At 47.1% G+C, this 16,782-nt stretch overlaps 1 protein-coding gene across 1 annotated transcript in view; it reads right to left on the bottom strand.

Annotated features, from left to right (window-relative positions):
- DGAT2 (diacylglycerol O-acyltransferase 2) overlaps positions 1 to 16,782 on the bottom strand; it is a 67,984-nt gene that overhangs the window by 5,355 nt on the left and 45,847 nt on the right. Inside the window, exons 3-6 of the mRNA XM_053385421.1 lie at positions 10,227 to 10,334; positions 8,045 to 8,115; positions 4,637 to 4,841; positions 1,471 to 1,645 (exon numbers count right to left, since the gene is read on the bottom strand). Coding sequence (XP_053241396.1) covers positions 1,471 to 1,645; positions 4,637 to 4,841; positions 8,045 to 8,115; positions 10,227 to 10,334 — 559 coding nt within the window. The remainder of the gene's footprint in view (positions 1 to 1,470; positions 1,646 to 4,636; positions 4,842 to 8,044; positions 8,116 to 10,226; positions 10,335 to 16,782) is intronic.

The raw sequence follows: 16,782 nt of genomic DNA, 5'->3' as shown, positions 1-16,782 counted from the left end.
TTGCTCCCCACCGCCAGCATTTAAAAGAGGTCCCCGGAGATTTCCCTATGGGCTTTCTTCTTGCGAAGCAAGCCCATAGGGAAATTCGTCTTGCGGAACGACTCAAAAACGGAAAACTCTTTCGTCTTGTGAGTTTTTCGTTTTGCAAGGCGTTCGTCTTGCGAGGCACCACTGTAAAAATGTTTTTTTTTAATAAAAATAAAGTAATATTCAATAATCCATTCGGATATAATAGTACGCTTAAAACTTTAAGCGCTTTATTTATTTTTATTCAAGTGTCTATACGCTTATCGCATTTATAAATTTTAAATTTATTGCTGTACATTGTTTTAAATGTTTGTTTTACTTATGGGATTGTACCCCCAAGTGTGTTTTATAAGCTGGTCTCCGACCGTAATAAATTATCTATAATAGTACGCAATCAAATTAAATATCGGCAAGTAATAATTAAATCCACTCTTCTAATAATTACAGTAAATGATTTCTAAACTATAATCGATAAAAATAACAGGGCATAAAATAACACAATACGAATCGAGAAGCAATTGCGTATCTACTGATCACAGTGAAAGATGAGGAAGTGAAATCGGTAATGATACATTGGGCAAAAGACTTTGGATATAATATACTGCTTGAAGAATGGGAAAGGTAGTGGAAAAAAGGATAAATTTTACAGCCTGTAATGCTTTGAAAGAGAATATGATGAAAATGATGTATAGATAGTATATTACACCAGTGAAATTAGCTAAAATGTATAAGGCAAATAATAAATGTTGGAAATGTAAAGAAAAAGAAGGAACATTTTATCATATGTGGTGGGAATGTAAAAAAGTAAAGAACTTCTGGGAAATGATATATAATGAGATGAAAAAGATGTTGAAATATACATTTTTTAAAAAAAAACAGAAGCATTTTTACTTGGTATTATAGGTCAAGACATTAACAGGCAAGATGTTAAATTGTTTTTATATGCAACAACTGCGACAAGAGTATTGTTAGCCCAGAAATGGAAACAAGAAGAAATTCCGACGAAAGAAGAACGGCAGACGAAATTAATGGACTATGCAGAATTAGACAAAATGACAGGAAGGATTCGAAACCTGCGGGACCAGAGATTTACAGAAGATTGGAAGGAGTATATGAATTATTTGAAGAGCAACTGTAATCAACAAATTACGCTAGTAGGACTACAAGAATTTTTGTAAGGAGGAATATACGAAGTGTCACAAAGTAGAAAAAGATAGAGATATTGGTTATGAGTTTGAGATGTAAAAGGGAAGATAAGAAATGTATACTGAGAGATGAGATTGGAAAATTTTCAGACAGGATTGATGGAAGTCAAAAATTTGAATAAGATGTAAAAGTATGTTTAATTACTGTTGAAAATGATATGTTAAAAAAAATCTAATAAAAATTTATATATATGAATTTATATATATATATGAAAGATTAAGGTCATTCTTTGCTTACCCGTGGCGCAACGCCAGCTTCACAAAGCCCTTCCGGTGCCTCAGGGTCACCGAGTTTTTGCCGGGGGCGCAGTTCAGGGACTCGGCAGCGCCCCCAACCACAATCACAATGGCGTTGCCGCTCCCGTTCTTGGAAAGGATGTAGTCTATGGTGTCCCGGTTCACAGGGCAAATACCTGAACGTTCGGAGAGAGAAAGAAATTTCAGACTAAGGGGAGAATCATAATTGTAGAAGGGACCTTAAGCATAATCTACTAGCCCAATCCCTTGCAATGCAGGAATATGCAACTTTCCCATACCTGGGAAACCAGGGCAGAATTTAGGTTTGATGAAGCCGATCAGAAGGTTGGCGGTTCGAATCCCCGCGACGGGGTGGGCTCCCGTTGCTCGGTCCCTACTCCTGCCAACCTAGCAGTTCAAAAGCACGTCAAAGTGCAAGTAGATAAACAGGTACCGCTCCGGCGGGAAGGTAAACGGCGTTTCCGTGCGCTGCTCTGGTTCGCCAGAAGTGGCTTAGTCATGCTGGCCACATGACCTGGAAGCTGTACGCCGGCTCCCTCGGCCAATAAAGCGAGATGAGCGCCGCAACCCCAGAGTTGGCCACGACTGGACCTAATGGTCAGGGGTCCCTTTACCTTTATAAGCTACTGAAGGTAATGGAGCCCTTTATATGTCCAGCTGTCCTTTGTCAACAACAAATGGTCACTGTTTTTTGTGTTGGACATATGCTATATGGTCATTTATGGACCCAACAGGTATCTCAAGCCATTTGCACATAACAAAACAACCAGTCCATGAAGAATGTAGGCACCCTATATACAGAAAGAAGCAAACCAGTGATATTTTAGGGAGCAGGCTAGCAGGCAGGGCCCATGATTTACATTATAGGAGCCTACACAACACAAAACACTGTTGCTGCATGTAGGTTTGATTCTATTTGTTTTTTATCTTATATTTTGGAAATGTACATCCAGTTTGTTTAGCTTCTACGTAAATCCAGCACTCATCTGCACCACGCTTTAAACAACTGAGCTACCCAGATGTTGCAGGAAACGGCAACAAGATTGTTGGTCGTTGTCGCTATTTATCCACTGTCTTACACACACACACGTTCAAAGGAGATACAGTGGTACCTCTGGTTACGTACTTAATTCGTTCCGGAGGTCCGTTCTTAACCTGAAACTGTTCTTAACCAAAAGCACCACTTTAGCTATTGGGGCCTCCTGCTGCCGCCGCCCGATTTCTGTTCTCATCCTGAAGCAAAGTTCTTAACCCGAGGTACTATTTCTGGGTTAGTGGAGTCTGTAACCTGAAGCGTATGTAACCCGAGGTACCACTGTATGCAACATGCAATAAAAACAGCTCAAAAACGCCATAGAAAACAACCAAAGGAAAGCAGCAGATAAATTAAAAAACATTAAATAATGGTTTTCACCGAGCCAAGCCAGTTCATCTGCTTGGGGGAACCAGAAGCAGATTTTATGAGTGGATGGCTAATCTGGACAGCATATTTAGGCTGTTTCTGCTTTCAGAATCTTAAACGCAAAGGGTCCTGCAGGCTGCTATGCTTTCTAATGCTAACACACCCCAAAAAATGTCAGTTTCCTTCCTGGCTAATACAAATAGCCAAGGGCAAACAGACTGGGGCTTTGGGAATCCAAAGGGTGTACAATTATATTCTGTTTCATTTAATTTTGTTTTGCCACTAACATAAAAATGGGGATTTCGGGGAAGGGAATTGGGGCCGACCTTAGAAAAAGACTTTTAAGAATAAGTATTGACGTATAAAGATAGAGGTTTATAAGTTAAAATTGGTTAACTAAAATGAATTAGAGAAAATAAGTTAAAATGATGGGGCGAACCTTAGAAAAAGATTTTTAAGAATAAGAATTGATGTATAAAGATTGAGGTTTATAAGTTAAAATTGGTTAACTAAAATGAATTAGAGAAAATAAGGTAAAGTTTGGGGACAAGAACTTGCTGAGCTAAAAATTGGAATTGGAATACAAGAAGGGGAGGTGTGGGGAAGTCAAGGAAATTGGTCATTGACAGTAAGAAATGTAAATTTTATGTGTTTTTAATTGTTTTTTTTCTTATGTTGTTTCTTTATTTTTTGAAAATTCCAATAAATATTTTAAAAAAAAGGGGGGGAAACAGACTGGGCAGTTCTCCAGATCTTTCCACACCACTGGCCTCCGCAGCGAAGGTGAAGGAGAGGAAGCAAGAAACATACAATGGGGCGGGGGGCGAGAGGCTCCTTAATCCAGGCCAGGGGTCCTCCAAGGTCCCCATCTGGTGGCTTCCAAAGAGGCTGAGGGCCTAAGCAAGCGGCCAACAGCCCTGCTTAGAAACTTCTCCGTCTGGTCAGTGAGAGAGAGGAGGATTGGTCTGAGAAGATATTGAATTATTTGAGTAGGTTTGAACCATTTGGGGCAATTGAAATGTTAAAAAAAACCTTGTGGAAGGAGGAGTGTTAAGGTACAGTGGTACCTCGGGTTACAGACGCTTCAGGTTGCAGACGCTTCAGGTTACAGACTCCGCTAACCCAGAAATAGTACCTCGGGTTAAGAACTTTGCTTCAGGATGAGAACAGAAATCGTGCTCCGGCGGTGCGGCGGCAGCGGGAGGCCCCATTAGCTAAAGTGGTGCTTCAGGTTAAGAACAGTTTCAGGTTAAGAACGGACCTCCGGAACGAATTAAGTACGTAACCAGAGGTACCACTGTATATAGAAGTGTAAGGTAAAGGTAAAGGACCACTGGACGGTTAAGTCCAGTCAAAGGTGACAATGGGGTTGAAGCGCTCATCTCGCTTTCAGGCCAAGGGAGCCGGCATTTGTCCGCAGACAGCTTTCCGGGTCATGTGACCAGCATGACTAAACCGCTTCTGGTGCAACGGGATGCAGTGACGGAAACCAGAGCGCATGGAAACGCTGTTTACCTTCCCGTTGCAGTGGTACCTATTTATCTACTTGCCCTGGTGTGCTTTCGAACTGCTAGGTTGGCAGGAGCAGGGACCGAGCGACGAGAGCTCGCCCCGTCACACAGATTTGAACCGCCGACCTTCCGATCGGCAAGCCCAAGAGGCTCGGTGGTTTAGACCACAGAGCCAGCCGTGACTTACTGCAGTGTTGAGAAAGCACCGCGTCGGCAGGTTTTCGAATCCTTACCCCCAGACATCAAGTAGTCCCTCAAAATGGGCATCCTGAAATTCCCGGCTAATGTCGCGAGGTACGGCCGAATGCCAGGAAACTTCTGGCTCACGCCTGTGGCTTCTGTGCTAAAGTTGCAGAAGGCGCCCAACCCCATGATGCCGTGCGGATGGTAACCGAAGATGTAATTCCTGTGCGTCGCCAAGTTGTGGGTTTTTACGAGCTGAGGAGGGAGGTGAGGGACAGAGAGATAAAATGAATGTAAAGCTACTCCACCAGAACAGAAGAAATGCAAGCTACTTCCACTGAAATGGGGAGAAAATTTGCCCCCTTGAGATGGAGGGTCTTAGCAGTTTGTCTAGCTCAGGAATGGCAACTTGATCTTGACCACGGCAGCTCAGTTTACATGCCCTAAGAATTCATAAACCCCACGTTGCTGTTCTATCCCCAGATAGCTAGGTAAGCCGTCAAGAACAAAAACAGAAAAAAACCCCGTCCGGTTGAACAGCCTTCTTTCCTTTGGTGTTGCATAAGAAAAACAAAAGGCTCTCCATCACAAGAAAAATACGATAATGACCGCTCCCCGCTTAAAACGGGGGGCGCCCTTTGCGTGGACGCGCACAGCCCCTGGATCTGGAGCGGCTCCATCAGCATAGGCTTGGCTTTGCCTTCCCTCAGGTGGGATACCTGGAGGTCTCCGCCTACCTCAGTCAGTTGTCCAGTCCCACCTGGGGGAAGCGTTGCCAAGGAGACCAGGCCAGATAGGGGAGGGACTACCTGCCCACACAATAGAGGGAGGATCTTACCTGGGAATCCTGACTTGGCTCCAGAGCTTCTCCCACCCTACCCACCCTCAGTCTTATTTTGCAGGTTAACTTTTCTTCACAGGTTTTGCAGGTTAACTTTTCTTCACAGGTATGCGGGCGCTGCTACGTTAAGGTCGCTGTTAAAGGGCCGGAAAGGAATTTCCCTGCATTGGCAGGTTTCGCCTTTCCCGTAGCAAAATGTCACAACTTTGGCGGTATCAGGCCTTGGGCGGAATCCTTTAGTCCATCTTCCTCTTTGCGGCGGCGATACCAGGGTTCCCCGTTAAAGGGGTTTCTGAAGGGAGGCTTTGACCGTACGCCAAAAGGTCGTCATTGATCTCCCCTGCGGCGGCGGTGGCGTAACGGGGGCTGCTATCTCTGCTTGAACATATGTTCTCCAGAGCCGGCCCATCCCCCCCCCCACACACTGGATAACCCTGATGCTCCCTAGGTCCCCGGCTGGGGACTGGGGAGGGAGAACGCCCAATGCCTGAGCCAAGGTCTACCCACATTTGAAATTTAATAAAGTTGTGGCCAATTTAATCCCATAGCATGTTGTCTTGAGTCATTATTCCACATGACGGGGGGGACCGCTCGGGATCTGGGGACTCTGCCTGTCCACGCAAAGGTCTTGCATTACAAGCTTCTAAATCTGGCCAATGGACGGTCCAGGAATCAGCGTGTTTTTACATGAATGTGCCCAATAATAATAATAATAATAATAATAATAATAATAATTTTTATTTATACCCCACCCTCCCCAGCCAAGGCCAGGCTCAGGGCGGCTAACAAGCAATAATAAAAACAAGTTGAATGAATACAACTTAAAAACAACATTAAAATATTTAAACATTAAAATGCAGCCTCATTACAGGAGGAAAAAGGAAAAAGAAAGAGGGGGAGGGAATCAAACTGGCTCCAAGCCAAAGGCCAGGTGGAACAACTCTGTCTTGCAGGCCCTGCAGAAAGAAATCAGATCCTGCAGGGCCCTGGTCTCATGAGGCAGAGCGTTCCACCAAGTTGGGGCCAGTACTGAAAAGGCCCTGGTCCTAGTTGAGACCAATCTAACCGCCTTGCGACTTGGGACCTCCAAAGTGTTGTCATTTGTGGACCTTAAGATCCTCCGTGGGGCATACCAAGAGAGGCGATCCCGTAGGTACGAGGGTCCTAGGCCGTGTAGGGCTTTAAAGGTCAAAACCAGCAGCTTAAATCTGACCCTGTACTCCACCGGGAGCCAGTGCAGCTGGTATAGCACCGGGTGAATGTGATCTCGCAGCAAGGAAATGTTATCAGAGCCGCTTTTATCGTGCATTTACAGGCAGGGAACGGGGGTCAGGTGTTTTTACCGTGTCTGAAGAAAGCAAAAAAACCAGCCTGTCTTGTTCTGGGCCTTTTAACAGCCTTTTCTATCGAAATCGGCAAGTTAAGCATAACACAACATAACTTGACGGATGCTCTGGTAACCTCGAGGTTAGCTTATTGCAAAACGTTATACTTAGGGCTGTTTCTAAAGGCTGCTCAGAAACTTCAGCTGGTGCAGAATTGTGAAGCCAAGCTGGGCAAGAAGGTTTGAGCATATTATAAGCAATCCAAACCCGACCTGGTTTGGAGGCTGGCGGTGGGGAAAGCAGCGCTCCCCCCCCCCCGCCAGCCCCAAAGAGCAGGTCGAAAGGAACCCAAAGCTCCGGAGGCTTTGGGTGAACGCACCTTGAACGCACAGAATGCACCTTGACTTAGAGGGGGAGAACAAGAAACCCCCCCCGTTCTCCCCCTCCTATGGTCCAGTGCGTCCTATGGTCTGGTGCATCCAATAGAGCAAAAAATACGGTAAATTGATTCTACTTTTGTAAGCCATATCTCATTTTAGAAAGCAAGAGGCTTAGAGAACACCACCATTGGCTATTCCTCAGTGGCCCTGGGTGCATGTCACAAGATTATAACACCCTGCATTATTCAGCCCAGACACTGAGGTCCAGCTCCGAAGGCCTTCTGGCGGTTCCCTCCCTGCGAAAAGTGAGGTTACAGGCAACCAGGCAGAGGGCCTTCTTGGTGGTGGCGCCCAGCCTGTGGAACGCCCTCCCATCAGATGTCAAGGAAATAAACAACTATCTGACTTTTAGAAGACATCTGAAGGCAGCCCTGTTCAGGGAAGTTTTTAAAGGTTGATGTTTTTCTGTGGCTTTATATGTGCTATAAGTCTTCCAGGTGGCTGAGAAAACCCAGGGTATAAACTACTACTACTACTATTTTATTATTATTATTATTATTATTATTATTATTATTATTATTATTATTATTAAGCACAGAGATGGGGGACCTCTGAGGCCTGAGATGTTGTGGAACACCAGCCCCCATTAGCCCCAGGTGAGAGGGGCTGTAGTCCTCCACAGCTAGAGGGCGCCAGTTCTCTATCCCGGCCTTAAGAGATGAAGGCCAACAATGGCAAAACCACCACCCATCCACTAACGAACCCATAAAACAGGCTTTTCTGCAAGCCCAGCATGGCCAGAACGATAAGACCGAAGCGACGCGGACTGGCCTTTTCAAAGAAGGCTTCTCCCAATTAATTTATTTTTTTTAAAAAGGAAGCCAGAGGAAAAGAGGTCACAGCAGTACTCACTCGGATCGGGAAGTAGTCCCGGAAATATCTCCAGACAGCCCAGTTTCTGACCCACTGCGATCTTCTACCACCTTTTGGGATTAAAAAAATATATTAATAATGGAGCAGCTGTCAGTGGATGATCAGAAAGAACTGATGAAAGAGACCAGGCATGGCATGGCATGTGCAGTTGTCAAGGTCTGGCTGGATGCAGAGGAAGGGGAGGAGAAGCAACTGGGGCCGCCCCCCCCCCATAGGAAGAAGATGCAGAGCCTGGGAAATGGGTTCTTTTAAAAAGAAACAAAAACCCAAGAAAGGCCCTGGATCACCTCCAGGGGTGCCAACTTAAATAAAATACCGGAGGGCAGGTAACACCAACCCCACAAAATCAATCACAAGACGCGGCACACACAGACCATTGGAATGGCATCGCCCATCAACTCAGATCCCTGAGATATTTTATGGGATCTCAGAACCTAGGAGAGGGCTCCTAGAATCGCCTCTGTTTAAAGCAGGCATAGGCAAACTCGGCCCTCCAGATGTTTTGGGACTACAATTCCCATCATCCCTGACCACTGGTCCCGTTAGCTAGGGATGATGGGAGTTGTAGTCCCAAAAACATTTGGAGGGTCGAGTTTGCCTATGCCTGGTTTAAAGATTTGCTGTAACCCTCCCTCCTTTTGGAGAAGGGTGGGTGATAAATAGAATATGTAACTAACAATAACGATTCCTGCTGGTATCAACAGAGTATCAACACAGCAAAGGAATGGGGTGAACTGGGGTTCAAATGGGTCCGTGCTCCTACTTGGAAAATGGGTGTGAATTCACCCACATGGGTTCAACTTTGTTTAGTCATTTAGTCGTGTCCGACTCTTTATGACCCCATGGACCAGAGCATGCCAGGCTCTCCTGTCTTCCACTGCCTCCCGCAGTTTGGTCAAACTCATGCTGGTAGCTTCGAGAACACTGTCCAACCATCTCGTCCTCTGTGGTCCCCTTCTCCTTGTGCCCTCCATCTTTCCCAACATCAGGGTCTTTTCCAGGGAGTCTTCTCTTCTCATGAGGTGGCCAAGTCTTGGAGCCTCAGCTTCAGGATCTGTCCTTCCAGGGAGCACTCAGGGCTGATTTCCTTCAGAATGGATCGGTTTGATCTTCTTGCAGTCCATGGGACTCTCAAGAGTCTCCTCCAGCACCAGAATTCAAAAGTATCAATTCTTCGGTGATCAGCCTTCTTTATGGTCCAGCTCTCACTTCCATACATCACTACTTGGAAAACCATAGCTTTAACTAGACGGACCTTTGTTGGCAAGGTGCTGTTTCTGCTTTTTAAGATGCTTTAGTGGCCCTCAACCAGCTCATCACTAAACCCAGACCGTGGTCCATGCCCGATTCAGATGTTATGCAGAGCTAGAGCTGCGTATCTTCAACATACTGGAGACATTTTGCTCTGAATCCTCTAGTGCGGGCATGGCCAAACTTGACCCTCCAGATGTTTTGGGACTACAATGCCCATCATCACTGACCGCTGGTCCAGTTAGCTAGGGATGATGGGAGTTGTAGTCCCAAAACATCTGGAGGGCCGAGTTTGTCTATGCCTGGTTCAAAGGCTTGGAAAGCATGCAGATTTTCCTCTCTTAAAAAAATATGCATGGATTTGGGATGAAGCAGACTGGGCGCTCGGGTTGTGTGCAAGGGATACGGACCACATCGAGGCTACTGCCTCCACCTCGATGCATAAAATCATAGAATTGTACAGTGGTAACCCAGGTTAAGAACTTAACTCGTTCTGGAGGTCCGTTCTTAACCTGAAACTGTTCTTAACCTGAAGCACCACTTTAGCTAATGGGGCCTCCCGCTGCCGCCGCATGATTTCTGTTCTCATCCTGAAGCAAAGTTCTTAACCCGAGGTACTATTTCTGGGTTAGCGGAGTCTGTAACCTGAAGCGTATGTAACCCAAGGTACCACTGTATTGTTGGAAGGGACGCTGAGGGCATAGCTGTCAACTTTCCCCTTTTCTTGCGAGGAATCCTATTCGGAATAAGGGGATTTCCCTTAAAAAATGGGAAACGTTGATAGCTATGCCTGAGGGTCATCTAGTCCAACCCTCTGCAATGCAAGAATCTTTTTGCCCAACGTGGGACTCGAACCCCCAGCCTTGAGACGTCGAGTCTCCCGCTCTGCCGACTGAAGCGATTCGCCTACCTTTCTTCGGAGTGTTCCAGTCAAACACGAGCCAGGCCAGGTACGCGGCTGCAATCAGCCAGCAGTCCGTACAGAGAATGTACATGAGGATAACAGTGCAGGCCACACCTAGGGCAGAGATGAAGAGCAAGGAGAATTAACTCGTTTTGCTAAGAAGGGATTAGTCCTGGCATACAAACACACACCCTCGCCTCTTGAACCCTTCCACATCGCTCTGTGCCTGCCTCTCCTGCCCAGCCAAGCTAAATCGGATTGTGTTGTTTAAGGCTTAAGTGACATCACAGCCGACCGGCTAAGCCCTCTGCACAGATTCATCCAAAAAAAGCTTTCTCCAAAGCCACCTCAGGTTACTCCGAAGAGATATTACCGGCCGGCTTCAGAGTCTACCTGGGTCACACGCTCCCAGATGTTTTCAACTTTAGGATGTGCCAATATCAGATTCTCATTTTTCAAGGCTTACATTTGTGCCAAGAACGTGCCAATATCAGATTCTCATTTTTCAAAGCTTCAGTTTAATAATAATAGTAATAATAATAATAATAATAATAATAATAATAATAATAATAATACAGTGGTACCTCAGGTTAAGTACTTAATTCGTTCCAGAGGTCTGTACTTAACCTGAAACTGTTCTTAAACTGAAGCACCATTTTAGCTAATGGGGCCTCCTGCTGCCGCCGCGCCGCCGGAGCACAATTTCTGTTCTCATCCTGAAGCAAAGTTCTTAACCTGAAGCACTATTTCTGGGTTAGCAGAGTCTGTAACCTGAAGCGTATGTAACCTGAAGCATATGTAACCCGAGGTACCACTGTAGTAATAATAAATAAATAATAATAATAATAATAATAATAATAATAATAATAATAATTTATTTATACCCCGCCCATCTGGCTGGGTTTCCCCAGCCACTCTGGGTGGCTTCCAACTAAATATTAAAAACAATAGTCATACCTCGGGTTGAGCGCGTACGAGTTGCGCTTCGTGGCAACCCAGAAGTAACGGAGCACGTTACTTCCGGGTTTCGCCGCTTGCGCAAGCGCAGGTGCTCAAAATGATGTCACACGCATGCGCAGAAGCGGTGAAAAGCGACGCGTGTGTGCGCAGACGTGCCATCACTAGTTACGTTTGCTTCTAGATACAAACGGGGCTCCGGAACGGATCCCATTCGTATCCAGAGGTACCACTGTACAGCATCAGACATTAAAAACTTCCCTAAACAGGAAACAAAGCTTCCGCAGCAGTTTGTTGGTGGGTGGGAAATGAAGCCCTCGTTGAAAAATTCACCCACATTTCAATGCTAATTTCTCCCCAAAGACACATTTCCCCATGCAATACAATGCCTTTTAATATGTTATTTTCACCCACATGTGCATTTATGTACACACTTTGTCCACCCGGTACATGCAGTTTGCTACGCATTACTTGGTGGGAGAACTGCCTGGCAAAATTCAGAGAAGTGCAAATTTCAAAAGGACAGGTGTGTTTTCGTTTGCTTCTTGTTTCGGAAAGTGGGACTTAGGTAGGCTTGCATTTGAATAAGAACCAATTCAAATTTCTCCGTCATCCCAAACTACAACTCCCAATCAGCCACAGCCAGTGCAGCTCAGGCTAACAGGCTGGTGTGGAAACTATGTGCAGCCAACATACCAATTTTTCCAAGATCGCTAACACTCACAGTGTTAGAAACTCAGATATATAAGCTAGTTGCCAAATGGCACCTAAACCTAGGTTAGGGTTGCCGCAATTGAATGTCTAAGTGTCTTTTTAAAATAATAATAAAAAAGCAATAAGTGCCTTTTTAAAATAATAATACAAAAAGCAACGAGGTTTCTTATTCAGGACAATACCTCAAGGACCACCTTTTTCCATATGAACCTACCCAGACCCTGAAATCATTGTCTAAGGCCCTGCTTCGTGTGCCTACTCCTTGAGAGGTCCGGAGGGTGGCAACGCGAGAACGGGGCCTTCTCTGCAGTGGCTCCCTGTCTGTGGAATGCTCTCCCCAGGGAACTGATTTACATCCTATGCCCTTTTAAAATGTATGTTTTTTGGAGGAAGAGGGAGCTATTGGGGTGTTGTTTTTATTTCTATTATGTATTTTGTGGTTCTATATCTTGATTCTGTTCTGTGAACTGCCCTGAGACCCCCGGGTATAGGGGGGTATATAAATTAAATTAAATTAAAATAAATATTAATTTCACTTTTATGCTGCTTTGTATTTTAAAGGGGGGGAAATCTCAAAGTGGTTTACAACACATTAAAACATCAAATCAAACAATCCTGAATATAACAAACTCAAGCTTCAAGGGAAATATTTCAGATCCTTCTCTAAGGGACATTTTGCTTTCCCCATATTTGTTTACCAGCTTAATTTATAGAGTTGCCTCATGGCAGAAGGACTCTAGGAAACCAGGGTGGTGTAGTGGTTACAGTATCAGTCGCCAACCTGGCAAAAAGAGCTCTCCACGTGGTTGCAATCGGACCTATGCCAGTCGCAAAACGTGCCCGGCTAATTTCTGACACTGACCAAGTCTGAGGGCTCATCCAGACTTCCTGTTACACCCTCCATGCTTTAAAGCTCCACATCCCAGGAAAACCCGCTCTTTAACGCTGAATCGGAACAAACAGCGGTTCGGATTTCCCACGGATTGCTGTTTGTTCCGGCTCGGCACTAAAGAGCAGGGTTTTACGAGGATAGCGCCAGGGCAAAAAGAAAACAATGTTCAGGCATGAAGCTTTAAACCTAGAAACGCAGGACAAAAGGCGGTCTGGATGAGCCCTGCGCTCTTGCACTTTGCACACCGATAAGAAAACAACATGTTTATACGCGAGGGGAGCAAGAGGGAGGGCCTGCGAGGAACGTTCAGCTCCTGCTATGCTCAAAGGGCAAACTGGGTACAGGTTGTTTTGCCCCATGGGGGAAAGTTCAGACGAACATAAGCACTCTGCGGGATCAAGCCAAAGGACCATTGAGTTCAACATCCTGTTTACCAAATGCCAGCAGGAAACTCACAAGCAGGATACGACCACAAGAGCCTTCTCCTGTTCTTCAGAGGTGCAGCACCTCTGGTCCCAGAGGCAGCCATTACCATTAGGACCCCAAGCCATCGATTGCTCCGTCCCCCATGAACTGGTGGTGATGGTGGTTAAAATCTGCATACCACCCTATTCCCGCGGGTCTCACAGTAGTTCACGAGGTAAAATCGCAGGATAAAAACACAAAATACATAATAAAAACAACCCAATGATCCCCTCTCCCCAACACATTTGAAAGGGCACCCGTCAAGACAAAGGCCTGCTTAAAGAGGAACATTTTTGCCTGGTGCCTAAAGGTGTATAGTGAAGGTGCCAGGCGAGTCTCCCTGGGGAGAGCATTCCACAAATGGGGAGCCACTGCAGAAAAGGCCCTGTTCTCGTGTTGCCACCCTCTGGACCTCACATGGAGGAGGCAAACAAAGAAGGGCCTCAAAGGATGATTTCAGGGCCCACGTCAGGAGAGAGGTGATTCTTGAGGTATTGCAGTCCTGATCTGTTTGTTTTGCCATTCACTACCTCAGGCATGGGACGCAGGTGGCGCTGTGGGTTAAACCACAGAGCCTAGGACTTGCCGATCAGAAGGTCGACGGTTCAAATCCCCGCGACGGGGTGAGCTCCCATTGCTCGGTCCCTGCTCCTGCCCACCTAGCAGTTTGAAACTAGCACTTTGAAAGCACGTCGAAGTGCAAGTAGATAAATAGGTACTGCTCTGGCGGGAAGGTAAATGGCGCTTCCGTGCGCTGCTCTGGTTCGCCAGAGCTGGCCACATGACCTGGAAGCTGTACGCCGGCTCCCTCGGCCAATAAAGCGAGATGAGCGCCGCAACCCCAGAGTCGTCTGCGACTGGACCTAATGGTCAGGGGCCCCTTTACCTTTACCTCAGGCATTACCCCACTCATACCAAAACCAATCACATTCAGCAATATGACAATCTACATAAAAAGGGCCATTGCCAAGACTGTATTTATACACTCCTAATATCTGGAGTGTTAATACCTTGACTCCTTCTGGGCCATCTCATGCTCCTCTCCAATCTCTCACCTGAGAGGGGCCCAGATCCATACCGCAGCAGGCTATCACCCCCTTGGGTGCAGAACTACTTTCATCCACTCAGTTCTGCATAGGAAAACCATTCTCTGCAGAGTTGCTAAGGAGCCACTGTTGCAACCACCTGTGATAGGGATGCCTTAGCTCCGGAGAGAAGGTGGGGCGCCTGTAGCCCTGCAGGTGAGGTTCTCAGGTTGCATTGGCCACGGTGGCGAAAATGAGGGCCATATTTCCCTCAAAGCCACATGGCAGGGTTGGGTGGGGCCAGGAGCAGAGGTGGCCAGAGCAATGGGTGCGAATGTTGCCTTTGTAAAGGTAAAGGGACCCCTGACCATTAGGTCCAGTCGTGACCGACTCTGGGGTTGTGGCACTCATCTCGCTTTATTGGCCGAGGGAGCTGGCGTACAGCTTCCGGGTCGTGTGGCCAGCATGACTAAGCCGCTTCTGGCGAACCAGAGCAGCGCACGGAAATGCCGTTTACCTTCCCACTGGAGTGGTACCTATTTATCTACTTGCACTTTGATGTGCTTTCAAACTGCTAGGTTGGCAGGAGCAGGGACCAAGCAACGGGAGCTCACCCCGCCATGGGGATTCGAACCGCGACCTTCTGATCGGCAAGTCCTAGGCTCTGTGGCTTAACCCACAGCGCCACCCGCGTCCAGTTGCCTTTGTACTGTAGCCCAATTTCCACACACACACACACACACACACACACTTCTTTCCATTGAGGCCCGGGGTCAGCAAACTTTTTCAGCTGTGGACCGGTCCACTGTCCCTCAGACCTTGTGGGGGGCTGGACTTTATTTTGAAGGAGGAAAAAATGAACGAATTCCTATGCCCCGCAAATAACCCAGAGATGCATTTTAAATAAAAGCACACATTCTGCTCATGTAAAAAGACGCTGATTCCCGGACCGCCCGCAGGCCGGATTTAGAAGGCGATTGGGCCGCATCCGGCCCACGGGCCTTAGTTTGCCTACCCCTGATCTAGGCAAATAAGAAGCATCATCAGAGCTGAGGGACACAGTCCAACCAAGAAAAAACATTTGAGGCACAATGAGGGTGTGGCTTGAGAAAGGGGTGCATGGCTTGGGGAGATTTCTGAGGGTCAGGTGAAGTTTGGGTGCATTGTCCCCCATGCCTGAAATACCCCCACCCACATTGCGTGCCGTCTAGATGTTAGTGCAAATCTGTTTTGCTTCCACGTGCGCCATGTTAGAGAGCCAGTTCTCCATGACGACAAACCCCTCCTGGCTCAGAAAAGACGTCCACCTTTCTGTTTTTCGATAGCAATGACCCAAAGTTGCAGGCCACCCCGTGTTCCCAATTTAACCATGGCGGACCCTCCCTCCATTCATTTATCTGCACTAGGGACCATTTAAGGGACGCAGGTGGTGCTGTGGGTTAAACCACAGAGCCTAGGACTTGCCGATCAGAAGGTCGGCAGTTCGAATCCCTGCAATGGGGTGAGCTCCCGTTGCTCGGTCCCTGCTCCTGCCCTCCTAGCAGTTCGAAAGCACGTCAAAGCGCAAGTAGATAAGTAGGTACCGCTCCGGCAGGAAGGTAAACGGCGTTTCTGTGCGCTGCTCTGGTTCGCCAGAAGTGGCTTAGTCATGTTGGCCACATGACCCGGAAGCTGTACACCGACTCCCTTGGCCAATAAACCCCCGAGTCGGCCACGACTGGACCCAATGGTCAGGGGTCCCTTTACCTTTAGGGACCCTTTGGGGGGAAGCCATAATCTTCTGTGAATCCTGAGTCTACCACGAATCAGGTCTGTTGGGGCCGCCTCACATTCTAAGAATATATGAAACGCCCATATTTGTCCTCTGATGTTTGAGGAACATCCTGTTATTTACTCAGCACTATCCGTTTAAGGCATGTTAGAACGCTTCCAAAAAACCAGAGGCACATGAGCTTCCCTGGGCACGCTCCGCCTCGTGCCGCCCCAGCTGAAGAACACGGCACTCCAAAGCTTGCCAGCAGGGAGACGGAGAACGAAACATAACAAGAGGACTGCCAACAAATGCAGGCCACTTTTGGACATAATCTTGGCACCGGGTGTGTTTTCTTCACATGCAATATTTAGCATTCCCAAGGTCCGGGGAATGAGGATGCCATCGTACCTCCATTTAACGCAGGGGTCGGCAAGGCTTACCAGGCACGGCGCAGCGCGGGGACTCTCTTCCGCGGCTCCGGAAATCGCTTCTGCGCAACTCAACGCGGGAAATCGCGTCTGCGCATGTCTGTGGCGCCAGAAATCACTTCTGCGCATGCCCAGATGCTGAAAATCGTGCCTGCGCAGAAGCGATTTCTAGCGTCTAGCATGTGCAGAAGCGATTTCCGGAGCCGTGGAAAGCCGCTGGTTTAGGGGCAGCTTATGGGCGGGTTAAGCAACCCTCATGGGCCACTTCCAGCCCATGGGCCTTAGATGGTGACCTCTGATTTATCGCTTGCCACTTGAAGGAGGCTAC

This window comes from Podarcis raffonei, chromosome 4, assembly GCF_027172205.1.
Source record: "Podarcis raffonei isolate rPodRaf1 chromosome 4, rPodRaf1.pri, whole genome shotgun sequence".
Classification (NCBI taxonomy): Eukaryota; Metazoa; Chordata; class Lepidosauria; order Squamata; family Lacertidae; genus Podarcis; species Podarcis raffonei.
This window is presented reverse-complemented; position numbering and strand designations above follow the sequence as displayed.